Here is a 27,742-nt window from a genome sequence, read left to right as displayed (position 1 = left end):
GCCGCCCGCAAGAGCGCCCCGGCCACCGGCGGCGTGAAGAAGCCGCACCGCTACCGGCCCGGCACCGTGGCGCTGCGCGAGATCCGGCGCTACCAGAAGTCGACCGAGTTGCTGATCCGCAAGCTGCCGTTCCAGCGTCTGGTGCGCGAGATCGCACAGGACTTCAAGACGGACCTGCGCTTCCAGAGCTCGGCCGTCATGGCGCTGCAGGAGGCCAGCGAGGCCTACCTGGTGGGTCTGTTTGAGGACACCAACCTGTGCGCCATCCACGCCAAGCGCGTCACCATCATGCCCAAGGACATCCAGCTGGCCCGCCGTATCCGTGGAGAGAGGGCCTAAATCAAATTTGCCCAACAAAACAAACCCAAAGGCTCTTTTAAGAGCCACCTTCACCTGTCTATGATGAGAGCTGTGACATTTTTGTGTTACAAACTTCCCATCCTTAGTTTTAATTTCTTTTCCCATAAGGTGGTATTAGCCATATCTTTGTCATTGTCATTCGATTGTTTTAACCAATTCGTTATGCTAAAGACTTTAATCCCCAGACTTTTAGCCCTATTTTGTGTGTCGTGTTTCTGCAATATTAGTCTTGCACTCTTCCCCCCCCCCCCAGGTTTTCCCGATTCTTATGAAGGCCCTGAGGTCACCGTAAACAATATTGCGGGTAGAGCACTTTGTAGGTGGAGGCAGATCAGGTTTGCCGCAGGCTGTGTTCAAGTATTTAAATCCTTACAGTAGGATGGTCCTCACCCCTTTGTCCTTGACGTTTTTTGCATCCAATTGTCCCAGATTAATTTGTCAGTGCACGTCCAAATGCAGCAAGTAATCTCAAGAGTACGTGCATTAAGTAATCCTTTACGCAAATTTAAAAATTAAGGGATTTGCTCGCACTTGAGCTGCGTATATGTGCCTAAACCTAGTTTCCTCCCTTCCTCTATCTTCTGTTTTCAATGAGGTCCTCTTTACAGTTGTCCACTGAGGAGTTAACCCTATAACCATATATAGTGAATTTTCCTTCTGTACTCGCGTGCGGTCGGGGCTAGGACGGGAAGAGGGCCATCTACCTCCTGGCCCGGCCTGGTGGCATCAAGCGCAGATCAGCCTCGCCTAGGAGAAGGCGGGTGCTAAAGGTCTTCGTGGAACGTGTGCCCCCACGCAGGGGATGCCAAGCACAAAACTGTCACAGACAGATGCGCTACAGCTAGTGCTTTGGGCCCAGTATCTTTCACAGGCTCTTTTCAGGTATATGCACTTTTAAGAACTCACACCTCAGTCCTGGTGACTCGCTAATGGAATGAAGACTTTGTTCCCGCGTCTGCTTGTCTGTCATAAACTTGCATCTCCTTTTTCAACAACCCAGTCAAAGATGGTCAATCGTTAAAGGTTTTTCTATATTCGGATTTTGTTTTTGTTAGTAGCGTCATATTCCAGCAAACTTGTTTTAATCTATAGTGATGCTCCTTATTTTCCCACGCACTGGGATGACTGTTTTAGAATAAATGTTAGGACAGTATACTGCACATGTAAAGTACTACGTTTTGCTATTAAGTCTGTCAGATGTAACTTTCCTTGCTTTTGTTTAAGTAATGTAATTTAGCAGCACTAAGCACTAACAAATCACTTCTTAAAAATATAGATCCTTGTCAGGTGTGGTGACACACGCCTTTAATTCCAGCACTTTGGAGGCAGAGGAAGAGGAAGAGGCAGGCTGATCTCTGAGTTCAGGTCAGCCTGTTGTACATATTTAGCCCCAGGACAGCCAGGGCTACACAAAGAAATGCTGTCTCAAAACAAAGAAAGAGACAGACAGATAGACTATAGATCCTCACCTTTCTCAATCTTGTTTCCAGTAAGGGAGCCTGTTAAATCCCATCTTAAATGGAGCAGACACCAGCATCCACTAGAATGTAGAATGTTCTATGGGACACTTGTTTCTTTTTTAAAAAAAATCTTGTCATTAAGACAAGTGGAGTTATGGTTGTAGGCTAGCACGCATCTCAAGTTCTAGGCTCTAGGCTAGAACACATCTCAAGTTCTAGGTTCTAGACTAGAACACACCTCAAGTTCTAGGCTCTGGCTAGCACACACCTCAAGTTCTAGGTTCTAGACTAGCACACATATCACGTCATGTATATTGGGGTCATGGTGTTATATATCTATAATTCTAGAATTTGAGTCATGGAGGGAAGAACATCAGCTGTTCAAGTGAACTTCAGGAAAACAACCACTTTGTGGGCAGACCTAGCTTCATGGGACCTTGACTTAAAATAAAAAAAAAAATAACTGGGGTGGGGAGTTATAGTTCAAGTTTCAAACAGACGTAACAATATAGTAGCCAGGCAAAAATTATTGATTTATGGTTCCTAAGAGTAGGCACACTTATATAGAGAAAACAGATGTGAATTGGATGGCATATTTGGAGACTTTTTCTTTTGTAAACCTTACTTTTGTTTTTCCACTATAGATGATAATCATGGAGTTTCATGTTTAAATATTCAGGGATAAAATTTCATGTCTGAAGTTTACTTTCAAATGCTTCAGACCAGTAAGTCACATAGACACACACACACACTATAGTTGTTGCTGGTGGGAGATGATAAAATTATGTATCTGAATTCATTCACTATTTTTATTAATTTTTTTGGAAATTAAATGGGTGATAAAACTCTTTAGTGCTATCTCATAAAAGAGAGCAAGGTCCTCTTAGCAGGTAAGTAGAAAAGGCCTACCTACCTCTGACGAAACTCTAGAAGCTGCATGGTTCACTGCACCAAGGTGCTAATTGTGGGCATGAACATTATTTTCCTTGTCCCGGGACTTGATTCTGAAGTGAGTTGGAGCGGGAGGATGTACAAAGGGGGCATTCCGGGCAATACTAGGAAAAGTTAGTAGGGATGTCAGCTTACAATGAAACAAGGGACGGTGAACAGTTTGATACCGTGGCTGTGGAGAACAGGTATGTGAGGGGGGAGTATAGACCTGCTAGTATTGAACAAGGAAGGTTTCTTAGAAATTGAGAAATTCAGAGTTATTTTATGTCTCCCAGTCTATTGGAGTGAGGTGTGGAATGACCCAGGGAGGGGTGTCAAAGCTACAGCTCACCAACCACAGAGACTCAGACATGCCAGACTCTGGCACTGACACCCAGACCAGAGGATAGGGCCCAGTGCTTACTTTTTACTAGGTCCCGCCCTTCCGCCTTCTCAGACTCACAGTAAAATACGTGTGTCTATTACTTTCAGGCTTTCTTCAGTTAGTATACAGCCGTTCTGGCTCCTGGGGTACAGACTGTGTTTCACCACACTATATGGACTTATAAACAAGAATATTTATTAAATATAAAATTATACATTATGGCTAGAATGTCAAAAGCTACAGACAGAATGCAAGTGTTTTTGTATGGGGTCACCTTGCTACTTAGAACTGACGTTGAGGTTTTCTGAGAGAAAGCTCTAGTAAGAATGACTAGATGGTGAGTTGTTCAGTGTTCTTAAATCCCAATAGGCTAATAGGATTCAAAAACTATTTTTCTTCAAAGCCAAGGTTTTGCTCTTATAATTGCAATTCTACATGGGTATTATTGCTCAAAAATCTCATTGTCATATTGCAGGCCAAAGAGATCTAGAGGGAAGCCAGTTTTCTCTTTACATACTCTATTTGGTCTGTTACCAAATAGAGGTAACCTTTTGTGTTAGGTTCTTTAACTGGACTGGCATTACTTGGTACAAGTAGCAAGGGGTAGACTCTAAAACACTTATGTTCTAAGAAAGCAGACAAAACCACAAATGTACATATGGTAATTTCATTTAAAAAATTTAGAAACGTGTTCAGTTTAGCCAAGAGTACAATTCCAAGGCCTCTCTGGACACTGTACTGTACTGACTGAATAAAAGGGTTAATGGCTGATCGTATTTTCTTTTGGGGCTTGGACGTCTTACCTACCTCATTGTGGAACAACCAAAGAAACCAGAGCCCAAAGACGGAAAAAACAGGCTGTGAGCTACTGAGCATGACATTCGTGAGTCAGGGGTCCTTATATTTAGAGACAAAGTTTATATTACAGAGTAATATTCCAGTCTTTAAAGCTTAGTTCCGTACCTTGGCATTAACACTCATCCTGCCCGCGGCTTGAGCCTAACGATACTTAGAGTCAAAGTCCCAGCTTGTTTGTAAAACAAACTGTTAACCTCTCAGAAACTTCCCGATGAGAAATGCAGCAAGCTCTTTTCAGGACAAAGTGGGTGGCCCTGAAAAGGGCCTTTATTGGAAGCGAACCTCTAACAGTTCAGCCGCCGAAGCCATAGAGGGTGCGGCCCTGGCGCTTGAGCGCATAGACCACGTCCATGGCGGTGACGGTCTTGCGCTTGGCGTGCTCCGTGTAGGTGACGGCGTCGCGGATCACGTTCTCCAGGAACACCTTCAGCACCCCGCGGGTCTCCTCGTAGATGAGGCCGGAGATGCGCTTGACTCCTCCGCGCCGGGCCAGGCGGCGGATGGCGGGCTTGGTGATGCCCTGGATGTTGTCGCGCAGGACCTTGCGGTGGCGCTTGGCGCCGCCTTTGCCCAGGCCTTTCCCGCCTTTGCCGCGACCAGACATTGTGATGGGGCTGTGAGAATGAAACTCAAGCTGCCCAGGCGCCCTCTACAGCTGCTATATATACGAGGACTGCGGACCTTTTAGGAAACTGAAAAGGCGCGGGCGGGAAAGTGCTTCAGTATCCGCCCCCTCTACCTCACTGGCTGACTCCTATTGTCCAGAGGAAGACACAGGCTCTGTGGTGTGTGGGTTAATGTGAGTCCTGCTTTCCTCTTGCAGTTCTCAGTCACTAGTCTGTGTCTTTCAGGAGTGTGCTTGTGGGTTCTGCTAAACACTCATCATTTGTAAAAAAGGAGGTTGTGGCCATACACTTGTCTACAAAATCAGACATAGCATATACTATAAGATTACCTTTTTAAGTGAAAGATTTAGAAAAATGTGAAGTCTCAGTTTTCGCAAGTATTATTAAATCTGACCTGTCATGAAGATTTCCCTTTGTTAGATGCCTACTTACCAGCACAAGCTCCGTTTTCAAATCCGTACGAAGGGAGCTGGTATTGATTGAATACATACATATACATACATACATATATATAATATATGTTTTGAATATATATTCAGTACACACACACACACACACAGAGTTTTCTATCTCATGAAATGCTGTTTGAACTGGAAAGATGAAGACTCGCCCCTGCTGGAGATCTATTCCTCTTTTAATAAAAGCTATTGCTGCCAGGGGAGGATACTATGTTTCATGGCCTTGTCTGTGCCAAGAAAACAGTGAATAACACTTGCAGTTTAAACAAAAGGAACACGGAAATCCTGTAAAGTAACACTTCAGTAATCCCTGGTTTGAAGTAAGGTGGTACACACATCACTGCTATGTCTGATACATGAGTGTGTTTTCTCACACCGCCACACAATTTGGGTCAGTGTCTTTTTTGCACTACAGAAGTAATTATAATTTCTTGATTTTTTTTTTTGAGGCAGTGGAGTCTTGTAATACACACTAGTCCAGAAGGAAATCAAACCTGAGGCAAGTTTCCTTCTTACGTCTGTAGTGCTGGCGTGAGCCTCAACCTTGTCTGGAGAGGAAGGTCATCTTGAAGATGTGCTTTAGCTAGTGCTTGCCTGAGAAACTTCTGTGATGATGGAAGATTATATATATATATATATATATATATATATATATATATATATGAAATCCCAAGCACTCAGAACGTACTTGGAATTTACCTTACCCCAATTAACCCCAGAGATCTCTTACATCCCTTTATAGAAAGGCACCAGTTATACAAACCATTGACTGTAAATGCCAGAATCCCCAAACTGTGAGGCCACCAGGGTTAAACAATAAAGTGGCATGCTCTCCCCCACCTAAAGAACTCAAAGGCCACTTAAGGGGAAACTAAATTCGGGTGAGGGGTCGGATGTGGCACAGCTCAGCATATTCCCAGCCACTGTCTAGTTCCCCAGTGAGGCTGCACTATCGCAGCTCAACTACCCCAGCTCTGTGGACCTTCCTGTGAAACCTGTTAAACACAGTTTCAGTTATGCAGGTTGTGGATGGGAATGTATTACACAGGGGAGACCGGGCTTTCTAAAGACAAGGAAGGTTTAGAATATTGTGCAAGTATACTAGAAGCTATTCTGCCTCCAAATGTAAGAGATATTACAGATGAGGGGAAAGGGTATGGCGGGGCAAGGCAACTGGATATTTGGAAGTCTTCTTTGTAGATATATTGTCCTGTAGGAGAAATCATGAAACTGCTATCTCTCAGCTGTTTCTATGGAAATGGTGTACATTTGTGTGTGTCTGTCTAACACGAAATCGATAGAAGATGAAGTCGTAAGTTTCATGGCTGTCATTTAGCTTAGGAATTTTTTTTATTATCTCTTTTTAATCGCCATAGAAACAGTTCCAGGATTACTAAAGTGGATAACCTGCTCTTTCAGGATATAAGTAGATTTTGGATTCAACAGAACCGTCTCTTCGATGTTACCCTCCAGAATAACGAGTGAAAAGTGAGTGAAGGCTCTCGTGGTTTCCAGTTTGTGGTCCCTGTGGTTGATTCAGGGTTTAAGAACCTCCTTCTTGCTAATTGTAGTTATGAGAAATTCCAGGCTACAGCAGTCACAAAGCTAACTGCACGCAGCATGACCTCTCTCCGTAAATACATAGATGTTTTCTTGGTGAAGTCAAGTGCTCTGTAATGTCTTACATCCAGGAGCATCAGAGATTACCAAAAAATTAGGAACCACTATTTAGTGGTTCTAATGTATGGGGATTTAAAAAATTCACGGTGCCCAGTTAGACTTGCGCAAGAATGAAATGGTAACATATGCTAACTGTGCAAGCAAGTAAGTAGTAAGCAACTGCTATCGTGTTCACAGAATTGAATGCAGCTATGAGAATTTTCAAATTAGAAGTTTAATCATGACTACAGGTGTAGGCAATGCAAAGGTATACATAAAACAGGAAAGGACTGCTATATTCCCGGTGATGACTGCTGTGGACAGTGACTCCAGAGATGACACGAACAGCTCCTTCCCTGTACTCGAAAAATGCCACATAAGCGAATCACTGAGTGGTTTAGATCCAGTCTGATCAGCTCAACAATTCTGTACATAGCATATATATTTTAATGACTTATATCATCACATGTTCTTATAGCCCAGAGACTTGATTATTTTTGTTTCTGCCAAATAAATGATCATTTTTCATCATGCCCTGTTAGGTGTGTGTGGTTAGGTAAGTAAGTGTGAAGAGAAGATATCTTTAGCATTGACTAGTCTGTCTTGTGTTAACAACCTAAGGATATCTTTAAATCATTAACTTTACACCATAATGAGATTTGGTGAACATAAAGATTATTAAAATATAACACCAAAGCACTTTTTTTTATTTGCTTGACAAACTTGGGTCTTCAGTGAAATGAGTATTTGATGGAGAATATTCCCTTTCTGCTTCATTATCCAATAAAAATCCAACTATATCACCTTCATTTCATTGTAAAGTAACAGAAATAAGAGTTTTCAAGTCATTAATGCTTATTCTGAAATGTTCACGTTCTCAGGTACATATAACCAGCTAATAATGTTGCTTGTTACAGACTGTATTCTATATGTAATAAAATCAGTAACCAGTTTAAAAATTCAGAAACATAACTTTTTCAAATTCTGCTTATTTTTCAGTATTTGAAACACAGCAACATGCAGGAAATGCAGTGATAAGCTTGGCAGGAGTGGAAAGCTTTACAACTGTGCTGAAGTCATGTGTTTTTTAAACAAGGAATGAGGGGTCAAGGCAGGTTATATCCTCAGGTTCCAGTTGCTAAACTTATGTTGCTTCTTCAGCTAGGTTTATTTTTTTCCATGAATGTGAACTGCTCTTCACTGCTGTACTGACTTTGAAGAAACGTGCTCAGAGCTCTGGTCTAGAACAGGAACGGCACAGACTCATCCAACCTCCCCAAAACGGTTAAATCAGTAAACCATGGAAATCGAGCCGAAATTACACATTGGTATCTCAAATATCTTAAAAAAACAATCGATATTTTATACAATAATGATTCCCCAAGCACGCACAACTTTCCCATCTAGTTCCAATTCCTAGAGCTTGGTGCAGACGGCCCCGGGAGTGTCTGTGTTGTTGCTTCCGCGAAAAACCCGAATTTCCACACATATTTGAGTAAAGATAAGTTAATCTATATAATCTTGAAACGATAAGAATGTGCAGAACCATGTTCTGAAAGAAAAGTTTGCGAATGATGGCGAGAGTAATAGTATTTTTAAGGAAAACCTTAAAGTTGTCTCAATTTACGTGAAGTTTGAAAGAGAGTTGGGGCAATCAGAGATGTTTCAGGCTGCCGATTTTGAATTTAGCCATACAAATTATGGCAAGAATGAAGCCTACAGGCTCCCGGATCAGTTTCCCCCGAGCCCCCAATTATTTCGTGCTCATATTTCTTATATTTTTACTCTTTTTTAACAGGCAACAAACACAGTCACAGGGCACAGCTGAAGATCCCTTCTCCGGCGGCGCGGCGCACGGCGCAGGGAACCAATCACCACGCAGCTTCTCTCTATATAAACCCAGAGCCTTCAGCAGTGGGAACAGCCCTCTCTGACAGTTTGCTCTTACTTTTGGCTTTTCTAGCAAAGGCACTAAACATGTCTGAGACCGCTCCTGCAGCGCCTGCTGCTCCCGCACCTGTGGAAAAGACACCTGTGAAGAAGAAGGCAAAGAAGACCGGCGCCGCTGCTGGGAAGCGCAAGGCGTCCGGACCCCCGGTGTCCGAACTCATCACCAAGGCCGTGGCCGCATCCAAGGAGCGCAGCGGCGTGTCCCTGGCCGCGCTCAAGAAGGCGCTGGCGGCCGCCGGCTACGATGTGGAGAAGAACAACAGCCGCATCAAGCTGGGGCTCAAGAGCCTGGTGAGCAAGGGCACCCTGGTGCAGACCAAGGGCACCGGCGCCTCCGGCTCCTTCAAGCTCAACAAGAAGGCGGCTTCCGGCGAGTCCAAGCCCAAAGCCAAGAAGACCGGGGCTGCCAAGGCTAAGAAGTCCGCGGGCGCAGCCAAGAAGCCCAAGAAGGCGACCGGTTCTGCCACACCCAAGAAGGCCGCCAAGAAGACCCCGAAGAAGGTGAAGAAGCCCGCGGCTGCTGCAGGCGCGAAGAAAGTTTCCAAGAGCCCGAAAAAGGTGAAGGCAGCTAAGCCCAAGAAAGCAGCCAAGAGTCCAGCAAAAGCCAAAGCCCCCAAGCCTAAGGCCACCAAGCCAAAGGCGGCCAAGCCGAAGGCAACCAAGGCAAAGAAGGCCGCCCCCCGCAAGAAGTAAAAGTGGCGCGTCCTACTTTGAAAATCTCAAACGGCTCTTTTCAGAGCCACCCACAGATGTCATTCAAAAGAGCTGCACTCTTCTGGGTGATACATGGCCTCTTGTGGCATTGGTCAGCTGAGACCAGCTATACAGTCTGAAGCAAGGCAGTCAATTCTGTGCCAGTCCATACTTTTGGGCTGCATATGGGTAGAAGTGCTCGTTTAATGTTAAACAGATGGGGTTGTTCTGTGCAAAAGCAGTAATTGAGACGCAGAGTGTCGGCGGGAAGTCCTCTTGTTTCTGGCGCCTAGGCGTGGTTAATTATCTTTAGCAAACCAATCCTACAGTGGGGTTACTTGCAGGAGCTGAGTCTTTGAGCTTTCCTTTCTGATCTGTCTACAAACCTTGGTTTTGAGAAGTACCCAATCAGGGCATCCTGTCAGTTATGAGTGGCAAGCGTTGCACCAATCATCTCTGTTTAAGTATGTTTGTGTACTCTTTAAGGTGGATTTTTATTCCTTCCCCGCCACACTGCTTTTCCCATAGCCCTGGATTTCTGTCCACAGGGTATGAAAGGTTGAGATGCTAAGCTTTTTGGTTTTTGTTTGCTGGGAAGTTGGTGAAAGAAATTTTATTTCTCCATTGCCTCTCCATCTGAATGTTCAGGGCCTGATCACATGTCACTGCTTAAATTTGTAAGCTGTGTTAAACATCCTGATGCCAAGTTTTAGTAAAATGAAGCTCCTTTGGCAATTCACACGCCACGTTGCTTCCGCATGCGTTGCTCTGAGCTTACCTGTTCTTTAGTGAACAGAGCGACAGACAATGTGAAGAAGGAAAAACCATTTTGGTGGACTGCCTGGTTTTCAGCTGGATTTATCAAAGTTAGGGGAGGAAAAAGCTGAAATGAATTTGGGGTTGTCTTTTCCATTTCATTACTGTAGGTAAAGGTTTGTTTCTTTTTCTTTTTCTTTTTTCTTTTGCAACCCCCGGTGGGAGCCTGCTTTCTTTTCATCCTGATGTAAAAATTCTACAAATGCTTTTAATGGAGCTCCTGGTAGCGAGAAATTACTGAATACGTCAAAAATATATTTTTTTTCCATTATACATACTCGTGCGGTCGGAGGACAACTTGCCGCCGTTTTCTTTCTGCATGCGGGTCCCATGCCTTGCAGCTATTAAATGCGGGGGCCCAAAAATGTGAGCCCTTTTCCACTTTGACCAAAGGTCAGAGAGTTCGAATTTATCTCCAGTTCCTTCAGGGTTATTGTGCCTACAGGTAGAACAGAGAATTCTGCTCTCTCAAGGTTATAGTCAACAGGTGTGGCTAATATCCAGACCCTGTTCTCCAGGAATAGAGAAGTTGATCTGTTCCCACCTCAAAAGTCTACGGATCCAACTAAGGGTCCAGTTCCTTTATACCATGCATTTTACCCACTCCGTGGTTTGCCTACAGAACGTTTTGGTCTAGATTGTGGTCAGGGTATTAGTACTCACGGAATTCCCTTCTGGTACCATTCTGTTTCTCCATTTTATTATTTTCATTCACATCTTCATATTGTTTACTAATATTTTCTAAATCCCCATGCCTCTAACCTGGCAAGAAGTGTCTTTGTTGAGGCTTGTCCCTGACAATCACATGTGTATTCTTATAAGCCTACATTTCAGCCTAGCATTTCCTTAAATGAATAGTGGACCCCTTAGAAGATGGTTCAGTAGGTAAAGAATCTTGTAGACAATAGTGAAGACCTGAGTTCAATCCCGGGACCCATACGATGGAATCAGATATCTGAAAGATGTTTTTTGACTTCTAACACACACACACACACACACACACACACACACACCAGATATAGTTAAACTGTAGTGATAGGCGCTGAATTTGAATAATTTCATGTAATTAAAAATTAATTTTAAAGGATGGGTAGCTTCCTATTAAATTTAATGTGCCTGTGACATAGTCTGTGTAATCAGATGCTTTTAAACTCTGCAAGCAGGGCGATGGTGGCACACACCTTTAATCCCTGCACTCGGGAGGCAGAGGCAGGCGGATCTCTGTGAGTTCGAGACCAGCCTGGTCTACAAAGCTAGTTCCAGGACTGGCTTCAAAGCTACAGAGAAACCCTGTCTTGAAAAAAAAAAAAAAACAACCAAAAAAAAAAAAAAAACCAACAACAAAAAAACCCAACCCAGAATATTCTGCAGTTATAGTGTCTCCAAATGAAGTTGGTATTCTGGGTGTTCTTCCTATCTGCTGCAGGAGGTATCTGATGTCGTTAATATGGGGGCCAGCCATGATAAGCTAAATATGGACAGGTCACCCAAAGGATGTTCTTTGCCAGAGTAGAATTCTGCCATTGATAAATTTAATAAGAGCCCGGTGTCTCAGTATTTTACCCTGAGGCAATGCCTGGTTACAGGCGGAACCACAAGCTGAGATTACCCGACCTCCACCCAAGAACACACCAAGCAAAGGAAATGTCTGGCATTCCAACCTTTGTGGATAGGATCACCTGCCAGCACACACTCAACAGGACACTCTTAGACAGATGTCAGCCAATCAGAGCTCCTGAACTTCAGAAACCCCTCACCCCCACCTTTACTACTATAAAAACCCAATTTTAATCGAGCCCTGGCTCTCCGGTTATTCCAATACGTTGGACTTGCGGAGAGACCAAGTTTGCAAACCTAATTAATATAAAGGCTAGTAACAATTTTTCTTATTTTGCATACTTTAAGTACTTAAAAATCATTGTTTTATGAATGTACATTTAGCCGGGTAGTGGTGGCACTGGCCTTTAATCCCAGCACTTGGGAGGCAGAGGCAGGAGAATCTCTGTGAGTTCGAGGCCAGCCTGGTCTACAAGAGCTAGTTCCAGGACAGGCTCTAAAGCTGCAGGGCAGAGAAACCCTGTTTCACAGCCATTCGAAGTTGTGTACTGTTGAGCAAGTATTCAGCGGGACGAGACCCAGTGGCCCTGTTCATATCCTTTAATCCACCGCTCAGGAGGCAGAGGTAGGCTCATCTTTCTTTACTCTTGTTTCCCTCTGTGAATGTGCATTTGATTGAATTTATAAAGTCCCATGAACTGAATAGAATACTGTCTGGTATCAATTGGATTTAGAGATTTAAATTACATATATCAACCTATATTATACTGTATGCGAAGACAATGGGGATATTTTTCTGACCCTTTTCTTTATGGCCTAGTTTATTATCTACTCCCTTTTCTTCTGAAGCATGTAACTCCAAATTTAAGCGATATCTACACAATAGAGAAATGCCCATATGTGAAATGTCAATATTTACAATGTGTGAATGCATTAGAATGTGGAAAAAAATAATTAAAAGGTATTCCTGAATTTTCTTGCATTTTGGCTACCATTTCTGTAAGATAAAATTTCTGGCTATTTGTGGATTGCCCAGTAGGCTTTTTTTTTTTTTTTTTTTTAAATCTATCATGGCCATATAAAATACTCTAATAATGATAGGGACACAATTATATGGAACTGTATGTTCTCTATTTTAAGACCACTTTAAACCTGACTCTGGTGGAAGGAAAGTTCATACACACAGGGCTAATGATTGTTTGCTTAGTTACCTAGGTGCCATCCAAATGACGGGCTCGGGAGGAATGTCTCAGGCTTTTGGTGTTTTTGAACACCTGCTCCTGCTCCAGTGAGGAGGGGAGGAAAGCGCTACCGTGCATCACTGTAGAAATATGATCGGAGGGAAAGCATATGGAATTGCTTCTGGTGTGCTCTGTAAGGAAGCCCAGCCAGGCCTCTTCCTCATTCTTTTTTGCCTCCACGCGGCAGCCTTCTGTCGGGCTGGGCAGAGCTTCGTTATGAATGATGCGGTGTTGTGGTCGACAAATATGGTTTGCGGATTTTTAAAATTATCGTTATCATCTTCATCATTAGTGGTGTCAGCTGCAAGACTAAAAGGTTGGTGAAGATGATGTTTAGTAATTACTGCGTACTTTGCGAAAACTAGCTCTGGTTTTCCTACACCGGGGAAGGGTAGATCCTATTTCCTAACCCTTGTCTTAGGAGGAGGTAGAGAGGAGAACCGCAGGTAAGAACTTTTATTTCTGAAGCTCATACTTAATTCATTATATTTCTTTTATTGAAAATATTTTTGGTCTAAAGTGGTGGCTCACATCTTTAATCCCAGCACTTGGGAGGCAGAGGCAGGCGGATCTCCCTGAGTTCAAGGCCAGTGTGGTCTACGAGAGCTAGTTCCAGGATAGGCTTCAAAGCTACAGAGAAACCCTGTCTTGGTGGGAAAAAAAATGTTATATTTTATTTCATTTTATTTTAATTCGAGGCAGGGTCTCACTATGTATCCTAGCCTTGCCTATATGTATCGCCTGGTATAGACTAAGCTGATGCATAGAGATTGTCCAGCCTTTGCTTACCAGTTCTGGGGTTTAAAGGTGACAAAGCCCAGTTTTGAGTTTCTGAGGCAGGTCTTTGTCACTTATCCCATGATAGTCTTAAACTCATTATAGCTCTAAGTAAGGGTAACCATGAATTTTTATCCTCCCCCCACTTCTCAGGTTCTGGGATTACAGGTATCTTACATTTTGCACATCTATTGTTCTATCTGTGTGTATGCCTGTAGGCCAGAAGAGAGCACCAGGTACAGGACATCCTGGTTATACGTACAGCAGTATTCTAAGAAAAGGTACGAAATACGGAAAAATACCCGCGTAAGTCCTGCCTACTAAGGCTCACAGGCACTACAGCACCTTTTGTAGATAATGGGAGTTGGCTCTTAAAAGAGCCTTTTTAGTTGATCACGTGCCAATGTAGGAAATGTGCTCAAGCCCTCTCCCCGCGGATGCGGCGGGCCAGCTGGATGTCCTTGGGCATGATGGTGACGCGCTTGGCGTGGATGGCGCACAGGTTGGTGTCCTCAAACAGACCCACCAGGTAGGCCTCGCTGGCCTCCTGCAGAGCCATGACGGCCGAGCTCTGGAAGCGCAGGTCGGTCTTGAAATCCTGCGCGATCTCGCGCACCAGACGCTGGAACGGCAGCTTGCGGATCAGCAGCTCGGTCGACTTCTGGTAGCGCCGGATCTCGCGCAGCGCCACGGTGCCGGGCCGGTAGCGGTGCGGCTTCTTCACGCCGCCGGTGGCCGGGGCGCTCTTGCGGGCGGCTTTAGTGGCCAGCTGCTTCCGCGGGGCCTTGCCGCCGGTGGACTTGCGAGCGGTCTGCTTAGTACGAGCCATAGTGAACAAGAAGCGGGAGGAAGAGCGCGCGGCCCTGGTATTTATACAGGAAACGCGTTGCTCTGATTGGATCTCGTCCAGCAGCTCTTAGGCTTCCGTCGGCGTTTGCGGAAGTGTTTCTAGGGATTGACGATTGGCCAATTCTTGTGATTGCTAAATTCCAATGATAAGCCCGCCCCCTTAAACAAGCTGTCTTTTTTTTTTTTTTTTTTTTTTTTTTTTTTTTAAACTCTTAAGTGCGGACGCTCTTCACTGACGAACGTAGTTTTTTCTGTTTGGGAACTTGACATGTTATACACACAACATTCTCCAAGAATAAAGTTCCCCAGAATTTTAGCCTAGCCACTTTTCTTAACTCTGCCATTTTTTCTGTCTAATAATCTCCAGTTGTTATTTCCCATACACATGTTTCAGAATTGCTTATATCCTTTATTTGGCGGCGATAACCACATGCGTGAGGCTCTGCTTTCCACCCCCTGGATCCCGGAACCATGCTCAGCTCAAGAAAAACTTTCCACGTTTTACACGTGTTGGTGTCGCCACAGAAATTGTCAGAATGTACTTTCTTCTGACTTAAGAATATAAGTTAAATTTCTTTCGAGATACGTCAGTACAGTCGCTGTCAATTTACAAAATGTGTTGGGGCATAGCGAGAAAGCGTCTCCAGTCTAAAACCTCCGAAAAGATGGCGGCGCGGGGTTTCAGGAGTCCTTTGTGACCAAATAAAAAAATTCCGAGGAATTTCCTTCCGCGGAGATCTGAGGCTTCGGTACAGAGCTAATCCTTTGCTCCTACTCACGTTACAGAGTTCCTTTCCTTAATTTCAGGTAAACAAGGAAGTTAAAATTTATTTTCAAATTACGATATAGACGTGTAATGGTAATTACACAAAGAACCCTTAGGATACAAAATTACAATTTACAGTTGCGAAGCAACCTAGATCTGCTAAATAGTCATTTCTCTCAACCTCCTCACAAGGTTTTAGAATTTTTTTTTTACACTCTTTAGTCTACTGTCTTTTTCGGTCCAATCAGAGTTTCGATCGGTAACTCCTCGTTTACATATCCGTGCATTTCACAGTAAATTTGGAAAGTCTCAATACTTTTCAATTTGCTAGCACGTTGCTCAGTTTACTAAATCAAAAGCAAAGATGTTAGAGTCCGAGAGAAGCCCCCAAAGAACACCAACAGTCACGAATGCAGTAACGACAGCGTTTTGTTAATTCCAAGCTTGGGGTGGCACGTGGCAACCCCCAGAGAAGCTCCCAAGATCCTTTTAAAATGCGGAATTAGGGGAATTCCAGAGAGGAGGGATTAATCTGGGGCTGGTGTTTGGAAGGACCTACTGGTTAGGGACCTTCCAGCATCAGGGTAGGGAAAGCAATCTTTAGCCTGCAGAAGTCTAGGGGAGGGGGTGGGGTGGGATGGGGGTGGGGTGGGATGGGGGGAGGGACATCTGAGCTAGCAGAAGGGCTTTGAGGGCTTGCTGAGCTAGCAGAAAAGATTTTGGGTCTGCTGAGATGGGCTTATGGGGGTCACCCATAAATTGTGGTTTTCATGACACCTGCTTGCTCAGCTCTGTCTCATTCTAATGAAGAGAAACTAAGGTATGGTCGGTTGTCCTCCCAGCCTCCTGACCCCACTTTAGCCTTTTCAAAGATCTACGAGTTTACGTTCTAAGCGTCTTACCACAGCTAGTGCTCGAAGACATGCTTGCTTTAAAGCACATTTTTCTTTTTTTTAAACAAGATGGAATGACTTTTGGTAAATTTTGGTTGAGTGCCTTCCAACTGTTGGGATTAAAGGCGTGCACCACCACAGCCCGGCACCAAAGGGAATTTATTGGAAAGATTTACAAGCCCGGCTAAGGTGAGCTTCTTAAAGCTGCAGTTTTCTTTTTTTCTGTTTGTGGATCGGTGCTGTCCCAGCAGGTGTCTGTTACACCACTTGCATGCAGTGGCCTTGGAAGCCAGAAGAGGGCGTCAGACGACTGGGACTAGAGTTGCAGATGATGGTCAGCTGCCTGTCAGTTATGGGAATTGAACCCCTTCCCCAGGAAAGGCAGCAAGTAATCTTAACTGTAGTGTGCCATTTTTCCAGGCCCAACAACTTTTACTTTTTAAGTGTCCACTGAAAACGTAGCAAATTTCCTATTTGGGGCTTGGATAGTCTGTCACTCTGTGAAGCCAGACTTAAGGATAAAACTTTTTAAAAATTATTTTTATTTTACTTTCCTAGTAATAAAACCAGAAAGGCTTTGACAGAATCCCCAAAGGATTATGTCTGGCCTGTTTCCTCTCTAGTTTTGGTTCTATACAAAAGAACAAAACAAAACAAAAAACCAAAACCCAAAACACTAGATGTGCTGGAGGTCTGGGATCCCAGTACTCTGAAGACTGGAGCAGGGGCATCTGGAGCCCCAGACAAGCCTGGGCTACTCAGGTGTATGAATGGCTGGGATGTAATCGGCCAACCAAGTGCCACACAGGGAGGCCATGTTGGAAAAACAGCCCCACCCACATCCTTGAAATGAACATTTAATAAGGAACTTAAAGAAGGAGTGATCTGAAAAAAAATGTATTTGCAGACGTCTTAATGGACAATTAATTATTCTCTAGTATAAATGCTATAGTCTTGAGATATTAATTGTAGTAGTTTATAAACAAAGTAAAATCTAAAAGCTCATTCTCTAACGTTTGTAAGGAAAACAATGTAACAATTGCATGGGCAGAGCGAGACAAATAGAATAAAAATGCTACTGGACCTCAACAGTGACAAAGGTCTAAGACCTGGGTCCCGATACCTGGAGGCACATCATCCAGGGTTTGGAGAATTTTCAGACAGAATCGGATAGCAGTGTTTGTAGTTGAGGGCAGAGGTTTATGGCTTCACCAGACCTAGAAGCTGTTTTTCTGAATAATCTGATTTTTGAATCTGTGGGGTGGGAGCTGAATTAATTGGCTAGTTTTTGAAGTTCAGGGCTCTGGGCCTGGTGGTGAGGCCTACCTGCATTCTGCACAGCAGATATCCTAGAACCATGGGATTGCTTTTGGTATTTTTTTGGGGGGGGGGTGGGGTGGTGTTCTTTAGTAGCTATTTACAATTTAGCGGCAACAAAACACCACTTTATAAAACAAAGTAATATAGACCTTATTGTCTTTCAAACCCACTGTGTCTTCTGAGGACACACTCTTCTTTTAACTTTAAAAACACCCAAACTTCCCCACCCTCTTGTTTTTGACAGGTCTTGCCACATAGCCTTAGCTGGCATCGAATTCACAGAGATCCCCTTGCCTCTTCTTCCTGAGTGCGGGAATGATTAAAGAGATTGGCTACCAAGGCCAATGACTACTTTTTTGAGATGACACAGGTATCCTATTAACCTCCCAGAGTGGTCTCAGTTTCTTATACAAGGTCTGAATGGGAAATCACATTACTCTGTACTAATAACAAAGTAGCAAAGAGATTCGACTACTCATTAAGGTCCCTGGCAGAGACTCTCAGATGATACAGACTAATTCAAAGGATTAGGAGGTCTTGAAAAGGACCTTTGATGTTAAATGTCCATTGGAATTCGTAAGAGCCGGACTTGGCTGCCCAAGTCAAAGAACCTGCCGTCCTGGAATTTGAGTGCTTACATCATGTCTATGGCCATGTGGGTCTTGTGCTTGGAGCGCTACCTGCAGGTGTCACCTGTAGGTGACAGCGAATATGTTCTCCAGGAACATATTCGGCACCACTGGGGGAGGGGTGGTCTCCTTGTAGATGAGGCTGGAGATGGGCTTATATGTCTGGGTGTTTTGGTTGCATGTCAGTTACGTGCAGTGCTTGATAGAGGCCAAGAGAAGGTGTCAGATTCCCTGGAATGGGGTTATAGACAGCGGTTAACTGCCATGTAGTGGTGGAAATTTAACCTCAGATCTCTGGAAGAGCAGTCAGTACTCTTAATTCTTGAATCAGCTCTCCATCCTCTGCTCCTTTTCCTAATTTTAGTCATTCTTCTTTAGTGTATTACAGGTTTCTGATCAACCCAGCATTGAGGCCATTGTGCTTAGCAAGCTAACATGTGTCTTCAACGTTTGAAATGCTTGGGTGCCTGACTTCTCTTTGAAAGGTCTCTGGAGCATGTTCAATCAAACTGACATGACTATAGTATGAAAAAAGAACTGAAACTTGCTGGGGACTCTGCAGTCTATACTCTTAAAGATAGGCATTAGGTAAGAACTCTTAAATATACATAGTGTGCCAATTTTGTTGGGAAATGAAGGGTAGATCCTGACCATATACTTGTTCATCAAGACATGAAGAGATGTAGTATCAAGGACATTTATTAATATTTGAATTCTTTAAATATAGAATGTCCGCAAGATAGATATTCATTGTAAATCTCATTGCCAAACCTAAGAGGTCCTTTACTTCTTCTTTCATCCTTTTGTGTGGTGGGATTGCAGGCAAAGTCATTATTAATAGTTTTATATTTATGTTTAAAGTGTGTGTGTGTGTGTGTGTGTGTGTGTGTGTGTGTGTATACATGTTTTGAAGTTGACTATGAAGTCCAGAAGAAGCTGTTAGGTCCCTTAGTCCTGCAGTTACAGGCAGTTGTGAGCTGGCTGATGTGGATGCTAGTATTCAAACTGATCATCTCCAAGAACATATGCTCTTAACCACTGAACCATTTCTTTTTTTTAGCCATCTGAAACCATCTTAAAGGATCCTAAAATGGATTCTTTAAGCAATTGGTGTAACCTAGTCCTTTGTATCTCTTTATATGCAAACACTGTATGTTTCATTGATTATAGATGGAAGAAATAAGTGTGTAAGACCATAGTTGTTTCTTGAATAGGGCAAAAGCCATAGAACCATTTATTTTTGAATGTTTGGCAAAGATCTAGAAACTCAGAGATAAGAAAACCAGGGTCTGGGATGAATGAACAGCAAGATTATCTACTAATTGATGAATTGCTAAAGTCGATGCCCAGGAGTGAAAACTAGATTCATGAGATTATCAGAGAAAAAGACATTGAATCTTTTTTTTCAGGGAGCAGTTTACTGTTCCTACACCTAGACTTAGTGGCTTCAAAAGGTTGAGCCTAAGTACAGTAATTCTAAACATTGCAGAAATGTGTAGGAAGGGGCAGGAGTGTGGAAGAGTGTGAAGTTGTGGATACACACGTGGACATTGACCAGATTCTCTGCACTTTCTCCCGCCCCCCCTCCGCCCCCAGTTACAATTACAGGAGGATTCAGACATTTTATGTTACTGTCTTTTTTTTCCCCCCTAAAAATGTACAGTTTCAACAAAAACTTCAAAACAGGGATCTGTGGAGGGCTCTGTTGAATAGCATGGAATGGATAAGGCCACAATTGTATTGTATAGAAATATACATCCTCATTTTTGTCTTTACTATTGATACAGTCAAACATTGAATCACTTCTTAACTCTAGTGTTTTAACTGTGTAGCAATGCGAGTTATTTGTCATTAGTGGGATGGACTGCGCTCCAAAGAGCACAGCTGGCAAGTTGACTCATCAGGTGGGATCATGGCGTCCAACCCAAGGAGTTTAGTCTAAGCCTATGGAAGGTTTCTGGTGCAAGAGAAGAGAATCAAGCAGGCTGTCCCCTGATCATCATATCATGGTCATCTTTTGTGGGTGGTTACAACACTAAATACATTAACAAAAATGTAACAACAAAAACTAAGAACTTCAAAGACGATTGGCTTCTGAATAAATAATTTTGCTTCACTTCATGGTAGCAACCTTTTTTCCTTGCTTAAAAAATTCTTTACAATAATTCATTTTTTTTGAAATGGTTTAAGACCTTCATAGCTTTTACTCCTTTCACTGATGTGATGAAGAAGAAATCGAAGTGATACAAATGGTGCTTAAAGGATTTGCTAATAGATTTGCTTAGGAGCAAGACATTAAGTCACACAAAATAGAATTTAGCTAAGGTAGCACTGCCTCCAGAGATAAGCAAAAGTTATTTGGATGCTAATGTTTGTTTGTTTATGAAGATTCACCTCCAATTATGTTGCATTCCCATAACAAAAGGAGACTTCACAGCCAGTCCTTTAATGCTCCTGCTGCAGCTCTAGGGGGCAGTGCAGAACCACAACCTCCCTCAGTCCAGGCCTGCCTCTATGCTCTTGCTAGAAAAAGCATAATTCTGCCAGGTGGGCAAGAAGAACCTGGGTAACAACTATTCAACAAGAACACAACAGCCTTGTACTTCAGAAATAATTCTGGCAACATCTTTGCTCTAAATCTCCTATCTGCCCAAGTGGCCAGATTTGCAGTCTCCTGCCTCTGTTTAACTTGTTCAAAGTGTAATCTGAGGCTGGGACATGACAGAAAGCTAGGGATGACAAAGTGTGGAATGCATAACTCTGACGTGTATGGAAGGTAAGAAAGTCTGCTGTTGATGGTCAGCATCACTCACCAGAGCTGGACACATGCATATGTATTTGGGAGGGAGTTTCTTCCCCTTTAGTAATCTTTAAGTGTGAGGAATGATTTGTCACTGGATGGCCTAATACTATGAAAATTAATTTAAGAACAAACTAAGTACATATACTCTTTGATTTATACTTTAGAGATTAATTAATTATAAGGTTCTCTATGAATTACTGTACAGGCTTAGAAATGGTGAATACTGTACAGTCAAGGCAAAAACAGGAATGAAAATTAGAAAGTAGCCCTGCAGTGGTGATGTGCACATCTTTAATCCCAGTACCGGGGAGGTGAAGGCAGGCGGAGCTCTGAGTTTTAGGATAGCCTGGTCTACAAAATGAGTTGCAAGACAGCCAAGGCTACTCAGAGAAATTCCGTTCCAAACCAAACAAAAACAACTAAACAAACAAAAGAAAACAACCCCCCAACAAAGTAATTTTTTATACAAGGCTATGTATGGGTGAGGTCAAAACACATTTCCATCCTGAGAACGGGTTACAAGTGATCTTAATACGGTTCTGGTATTGTCTGTGTTGTCTGAGGTTTGAGCAGTCTCTAATCAACCACGTTAACAGTCTTCATTCAACAAGAGATGTACATGAGGATTAGGGAGGTAAGGGTGAGGTTCCTATTTTCTTCTTCTACCTCAGTTTTTACCCATTTAAAATAATGAGTTAAAGGAATATACCACTGACTTGATTGAAGGCAAAGAAAAGAAAACCAAGGTTCTAGTCTTTCCATGTTGCTTAGTTCTGGAAACTGGACACTAGTAACCTCCCTCCTATGTGTTCCGTTGTCATTGTTTGCAAGAGGGCAGGGGGAAATGCAGGTAGGAAAGTTGATTCTTCACCTGATGGAGGCCTCTTGAGGACATCAAGAAAGGGACTTAGGGTCACAAGGAGCAGCTGTATGTTCTGTTGAGAAATATGTGAATCTTGGAATTAAGGTCATTGTGGACCATTGTCGCATGCAAGATTTGCTGATGGTTTCAAGACGATTTTAGGAACTCATTGGTTTGCTAAGGCTCCCATGTCTGTGCATTTACACCTTCACTACAAAGATCCTGGCCTTCATTACAAAGGGAATGGATTATTTTTCCATTAAAAAACACAGTTATCTTTGTCACATAGGAAAGAATAATTCAAAGATTGCAATATAACTAGGCCACAAGGCAGTAACAATTTCTGATAAATATTTGTTTTATAATGTATTTCAACTCCTCTGCCAATTACACATATCCTTGATTATCTATGTTAAATAACACAGATATGTAAAGAACAAGCCATGTAGAACTTTCTAGTGCTTTCCTCAGGAATTACACAGTACAAAGACTGCTTATGTACTTGGAACTAGCTTAATTGTTTGTATTTCATATCTGAGGAACTGTTGTAAAGGCACAGTTTTTTTTTTTTTTTTCTTTTTGTGGGGGTTATGTTGCTTTCTTTGAGAAAAGGGGCCTTTACTGTGCAGGCCAGAACTATATGGTAAGGCCGTCTTGACAATACAAAAACAGAAAACTTCCAAAAAGGAAACTCCATTAAATTTTTTAGTAGGGCTTTCCTTTGTTTTTATATTTTGGGTTTAATTATACTGTAAGAACTTCACTTGTCAAGTTATCACAATTCCAAAATGTCTTAAGGCGATCTTAAAGCATTTCACGGTGCTTTCGTTCTTAAGTGCACACATCACATAGAAAGGAAGTGCCATTTCTGCGGGTTTTACCAACTTTGAATAACAAGCCCTCATTGGGTTAAATAGAGGACGATTTTAAAATGTTGAAGTTTCTTCTTGCTACGACAGTATTTCAGCACTTTCTACTGAAAAAAGTAGGTGGCTCTGAAAAGAGCCTTTGTTTCTATGGTTAAGGATCACTGTGAAAACCGGGGCTTATTTCCCCTTGGCCTTGTGGTGGCTCTCGGTCTTCTTGGGCAGCAGCACCGCCTGGATGTTGGGCAGGACGCCGCCCTGCGCGATCGTCACGCGGCCCAGCAGCTTGTTGAGCTCCTCGTCGTTGCGGATGGCCAGCTGCAGGTGGCGCGGGATGATGCGCGTCTTCTTGTTGTCGCGGGCCGCGTTGCCAGCCAGCTCCAGGATCTCGGCCGTCAGGTACTCCAGCACGGCCGCCAGGTACACCGGGGCGCCGGCGCCCACCCGCTCGGCGTAGTTGCCCTTGCGGAGGAGGCGGTGCACGCGGCCCACGGGGAACTGCAGGCCGGCCCGGGAGGAGCGGGTCTTGGCCTTGGCGCGAGCCTTGCCGCCTTGCTTTCCTCGTCCAGACATACTTAGAAAGGTGGCGACCACAATGTGAACTTGTCTCTGAAAATGTGCATGTTATACTTGCAGAGTAGATTGTAATTTGCGGTACTCATTGGCTAAAGTTACCTAAAAGACTCAGCCAATTAAAAATCAGACAAAGAGAGCCTATTTTGCATAAACGGAAGCTTCCGTTACCATGCACCAATGGGAATCTGTCAGATTTCGTACCATATTTGCATAGAAGTCCTATAAATAAATGGTCGAATGTTTCAGTGATTTACTCTAACTCGGAGGTTAGCCTTTGAGCACTATGCCTGAGCCAGCGAAATCCGCGCCCGCCCCGAAGAAGGGCTCCAAGAAGGCCGTGACCAAGGCCCAGAAGAAGGACGGCAAGAAGCGCAAGCGCAGCCGCAAGGAGAGCTACTCGGTGTACGTGTACAAGGTGCTGAAGCAGGTCCACCCCGACACCGGCATCTCTTCCAAGGCCATGGGCATCATGAACTCGTTCGTCAACGACATCTTCGAGCGCATCGCGGGCGAGGCGTCGCGCCTGGCGCATTACAACAAGCGCTCGACCATCACGTCCCGGGAGATCCAGACGGCCGTGCGCCTGCTGCTGCCCGGGGAGCTGGCCAAGCACGCCGTGTCCGAGGGCACCAAGGCCGTCACCAAGTACACCAGCTCCAAGTGAGCGCTCGGACCTCGCTCTTAATCCAAAGGCTCTTTTCAGAGCCACCAATTTTATCATTTAGAGTGCTTGTGACACCTGATTTCAGCTCGTCGTAAACTAAGGCGCAAAATGCACGGTATTATGTAAGTAGATCTTTTTAAATACGTTACTACTACTTAGCATTTACTACGGCTTCTAGTCCTACAGTATCACAGCTTTCTAAAATTTAGTTCCAATGCTTTGATGGTTTTCAGGGAATGCGTGTGCAAGTTGCCAGACTCAAAAATAATGGGCTGTGTTTAAATGCACCGTTGGCCACTAACTAGTCTACACCATTAGTGCTAATGTAATTCTAAAGCTAATTAAATACATCTGTGGCTTTGGTAGCACTTCATATAAAAAATCATTGAATCTATTATAAACTCGCATCTTTCATTTTGCGGAGAATTTTCAGTCTTTTTTTTAAGTTTTAAGAGTACAGCTGAAGAGATTTTTTTTTTCCCCCTTATGAGAAGTCAGGTAGCTACATTACTGGCATGGCAGTCGCTGCCCAGCATCTTCATTCGCAATATGAGATTCTGAAAACTTAACTTGTTGTGTTTCAGGAAATTCTACTTCCAAAGATAGACTAGATACTTTATTCTGGAACTACAGAAAGCAAAACAACCTATTGTGTCTTTATGTCTTTTCAACTGACGATTAACTTATATAAAGCTACAGAATATTACTCTGTATTATGTTCTTGTGAGATCAAATGAGAATAACATTTACATAAAGCTGCAGGACAGTAATATTCCAAATTCTATTTCCCTTCTCCGAGAATATATACTGTGTATTCGTGTTATCTTTGACTTTTGACTATACATTTTCTAGACTAATGTGTGGTGTGTGTGTGTATGCCTTTAAATAGGTTTGTGCGCACGTGTGCATATAGCTGCTGTCCCGAAACAAGCTTTTAGAAAATGCTGGCTTCTGCCTTTCGAGTGCTAGGATTATAAAATATGGGCAGCTTTCTACTGGCAATTTCACCAGCAAAGGTTAATGGGTATAAGAACCTGGTATATTCCCCTGCCCAGAATGTCACAAAAAGACAAACAGATGGAACTTTAGGCTAATAGACTTCCCATTCCAACTAATAAGAATTATATCTGTGATTAAATTCCTGTAAACTTCAAGTAGTGTGACCACAACTCTCTCTTTGAGAAGGTGGGTGGCTCTGAAAAGAGCCTTTGTGTTAAGGGTGAGGTCGGTGCGCTCACTTGGAGCTGGTGTACTTGGTGACGGCCTTGGTGCCCTCGGACACGGCGTGCTTGGCCAGCTCCCCGGGCAGCAGCAGGCGCACGGCCGTCTGGATCTCCCGGGACGTGATGGTCGAGCGCTTGTTGTAATGCGCCAGGCGCGACGCCTCGCCCGCGATGCGCTCGAAGATGTCGTTGACGAACGAGTTCATGATGCCCATGGCCTTGGAAGAGATGCCGGTGTCGGGGTGGACCTGCTTCAGCACCTTGTACACGTACACCGAGTAGCTCTCCTTGCGGCTGCGCTTGCGCTTCTTGCCGTCCTTCTTCTGGGCCTTGGTCACGGCCTTCTTGGAGCCCTTCTTCGGGGCGGGCGCGGATTTCGCTGGCTCAGGCATTGTAACAAAAGCTAACAGCAAAAACTTAAAACAGTTAAAAGTCAGCGTAGTAGGGCTCTAGTGGTTAGGCTTTTATAGACTTTGTATGCAAATGAGCGCTTCAAGATTAGTCAGCTATGATTTGAAAACAGGTCAGTGACACAATTATGTAAATTCGGTCTTATTAGATCTCCTCTCTTATTGGTTACAGTGAATAAGATAATTTTACCCAATCACATTTTACATTTTCACTTCCAGCTTCCAGTATAAGTAGCTTCTCATCAGGTCCCCATAACTAGGATTTCCAAATTTCTTTGCTGTGTAGTTGCCTTTTACTCTTTCTGCTATGTCTGGACGTGGCAAGCAGGGCGGCAAGGCTCGCGCCAAGGCCAAGACCCGCTCCTCCCGGGCCGGCCTGCAGTTCCCTGTGGGCCGCGTGCACCGCCTCCTCCGCAAGGGCAACTACGCCGAGCGGGTGGGCGCCGGCGCCCCGGTGTACCTGGCGGCCGTGCTGGAGTACCTGACGGCCGAGATCCTGGAGCTGGCTGGCAACGCGGCCCGCGACAACAAGAAGACGCGCATCATCCCGCGCCACCTGCAGCTGGCCATCCGCAACGACGAGGAGCTCAACAAGCTGCTGGGCCGCGTGACGATCGCGCAGGGCGGCGTCCTGCCCAACATCCAGGCGGTGCTGCTGCCCAAGAAGACCGAGAGCCACCACAAGGCCAAGGGGAAGTAACTTGACAACCATCAGAACTTTCAGAAACTTCAGACCCAAAGGCTCTTTTCAGAGCCCCCACAGTTTCAAAGAAAGAGTTGAACAAACTACAATAATGACCTCGGTCTTTTGGCGACCTCCAGTTACTAACAGTTTGAGACTATTGGTCAAATCAGTAGAGCCTCCCGGAATGTAATTAGGTAAATAAGGAAACCTAGAAAGCCAGGCGTATTTTCCCAGAACTACTAGCCAACACCAAGTATGCAGATTCAACATGGTGATAATGCTTTTTGTCTTAAAGTCTCCTAAAAATTTTGGAGGTCTTTATCCGTGCAGTTTAGATACTGGATGGACACCAAGATTCATAATTGTACCGATTATTGACAATTATGAATCTATATTCCTTTTTGCAATGTCAAACTTCACCTAGGTCTTAAGCAGCATTCTACCTGTTCAGAGTAAGCCTTTTCTTATTCCCATCCTGTTTATACACGTTTAGAATCCCCAATTGTTTTATGGAAAATGATCATTCAAGTTAAAAATCAAGTTTGAAATTAGTGCTTCACTGTGAATGTTCATTTGGAATTCAAAGCCTTAGCAATGACATAAAAACCCTCAAAATTCAATTAGGTTTTGATTTTGATGTGAATCTTTTCTGTAGAAGAAAAAAAAAACCTATCAAATTACTCACAGCCCGTGCCTTTCCAAAAATTGTTTCGGGCTCACTCTAAAAAAATTTAGGAGGCAAACAATCTGTATCTAATAAGTAATAATTATTTTGAAGGAAACTGGGTAGTACAATTTTTTTTTCTGTGCAAGATAAAAGAACAGTATTGACTTAAAGTGGAAAACCAATCGAGGGAACATATTAAAATGAACAGGGCGGGTCCTGGACAGTGATGTCAACAGAGCTACCAATAAGGTTCCCGTGCTAATTTTCCTGTGTGGGCCAATGAAAACGGGGCTCGCTCGCCTTATATATACGTACTCCGGCAACGGAGCATTAGGCTTTGCCAAAATTTCATCTTCTTTTTGTATAAGCTATGGCTCGCACAAAGCAGACCGCTCGCAAGTCCACCGGCGGCAAGGCCCCGCGCAAGCAGCTGGCCACCAAGGCCGCCCGCAAGAGCGCCCCGGCCACCGGCGGCGTGAAGAAGCCGCACCGCTACCGGCCCGGCACCGTGGCGCTGCGCGAGATCCGGCGCTACCAGAAGTCGACCGAGCTGCTGATCCGCAAGCTGCCGTTCCAGCGTCTGGTGCGCGAGATCGCGCAGGACTTCAAGACCGATCTGCGCTTCCAGAGCTCGGCCGTCATGGCGCTGCAGGAGGCCTGCGAGGCCTACCTGGTGGGTCTGTTTGAGGACACGAACCTGTGCGCCATCCACGCCAAGCGCGTCACCATCATGCCCAAGGACATCCAGCTGGCCCGCCG

General features: G+C 44.0%; 6 protein-coding genes across 6 annotated transcripts; 3 read left to right on the top strand and 3 right to left on the bottom strand.

The window, feature by feature from the left end:
• Positions 1 to 4,238: 4,238 nt before the first annotated feature.
• Positions 4,239 to 14,616, bottom strand: LOC126501836 (histone H3-like). Its single transcript, XM_050142693.1, has 2 exons — positions 14,271 to 14,616; positions 4,239 to 4,607 (listed from the first exon to the last, which is right to left on the bottom strand). The coding sequence occupies exons 1-2, from the start codon at positions 14,597 to 14,599 to the stop codon at positions 4,286 to 4,288; spliced, it is 651 nt and encodes a 216-aa protein (XP_049998650.1). The 5' UTR covers positions 14,600 to 14,616; the 3' UTR covers positions 4,239 to 4,285.
• Positions 8,674 to 11,493, top strand: LOC126501778 (histone H1.3). The gene has a single exon (XM_050142630.1). The coding sequence runs from the start codon at positions 8,714 to 8,716 to the stop codon at positions 9,377 to 9,379; it is 666 nt and encodes a 221-aa protein (XP_049998587.1). The 5' UTR covers positions 8,674 to 8,713; the 3' UTR covers positions 9,380 to 11,493.
• A 6,899-nt stretch (positions 14,617 to 21,515) lies between the features above and the next one.
• LOC126501796 (histone H2A type 1-E) lies at positions 21,516 to 23,584 on the bottom strand. The gene has a single exon (XM_050142650.1). It carries the CDS (start codon positions 23,329 to 23,331, stop codon positions 22,939 to 22,941), a length of 393 nt encoding a protein of 130 aa, XP_049998607.1. The 5' UTR covers positions 23,332 to 23,584; the 3' UTR covers positions 21,516 to 22,938.
• Positions 23,585 to 23,602: 18 nt separating this feature from the next.
• On the top strand, positions 23,603 to 24,046 carry LOC126501806 (histone H2B type 1-C/E/F/G/I). The gene has a single exon (XM_050142662.1). It carries the CDS (start codon positions 23,618 to 23,620, stop codon positions 23,996 to 23,998), a length of 381 nt encoding a protein of 126 aa, XP_049998619.1. The 5' UTR covers positions 23,603 to 23,617; the 3' UTR covers positions 23,999 to 24,046.
• Positions 24,047 to 25,205: 1,159 nt separating this feature from the next.
• Positions 25,206 to 25,628, bottom strand: LOC126501810 (histone H2B type 1-C/E/F/G/I). The gene has a single exon (XM_050142666.1). It carries the CDS (start codon positions 25,611 to 25,613, stop codon positions 25,233 to 25,235), a length of 381 nt encoding a protein of 126 aa, XP_049998623.1. The 5' UTR covers positions 25,614 to 25,628; the 3' UTR covers positions 25,206 to 25,232.
• A 307-nt stretch (positions 25,629 to 25,935) lies between these two features.
• Positions 25,936 to 26,389, top strand: LOC126501794 (histone H2A type 1-E). The gene has a single exon (XM_050142648.1). The coding sequence runs from the start codon at positions 25,939 to 25,941 to the stop codon at positions 26,329 to 26,331; it is 393 nt and encodes a 130-aa protein (XP_049998605.1). The 5' UTR covers positions 25,936 to 25,938; the 3' UTR covers positions 26,332 to 26,389.
• Positions 26,390 to 27,742: the final 1,353 nt, after the last annotated feature.

Source organism: Alexandromys fortis, unplaced genomic scaffold (assembly GCF_014885135.2).
Source record: "Alexandromys fortis isolate MF-2015 unplaced genomic scaffold, M_Fortis_MF-2015_v1.1 scaffold_5, whole genome shotgun sequence".
Lineage (NCBI taxonomy): Eukaryota > Metazoa > Chordata > Mammalia > Rodentia > Cricetidae > Alexandromys > Alexandromys fortis.
The sequence above is the reverse complement of the archived record's forward strand: the minus strand, read 5'-3'. Positions and strand labels throughout refer to the sequence as shown.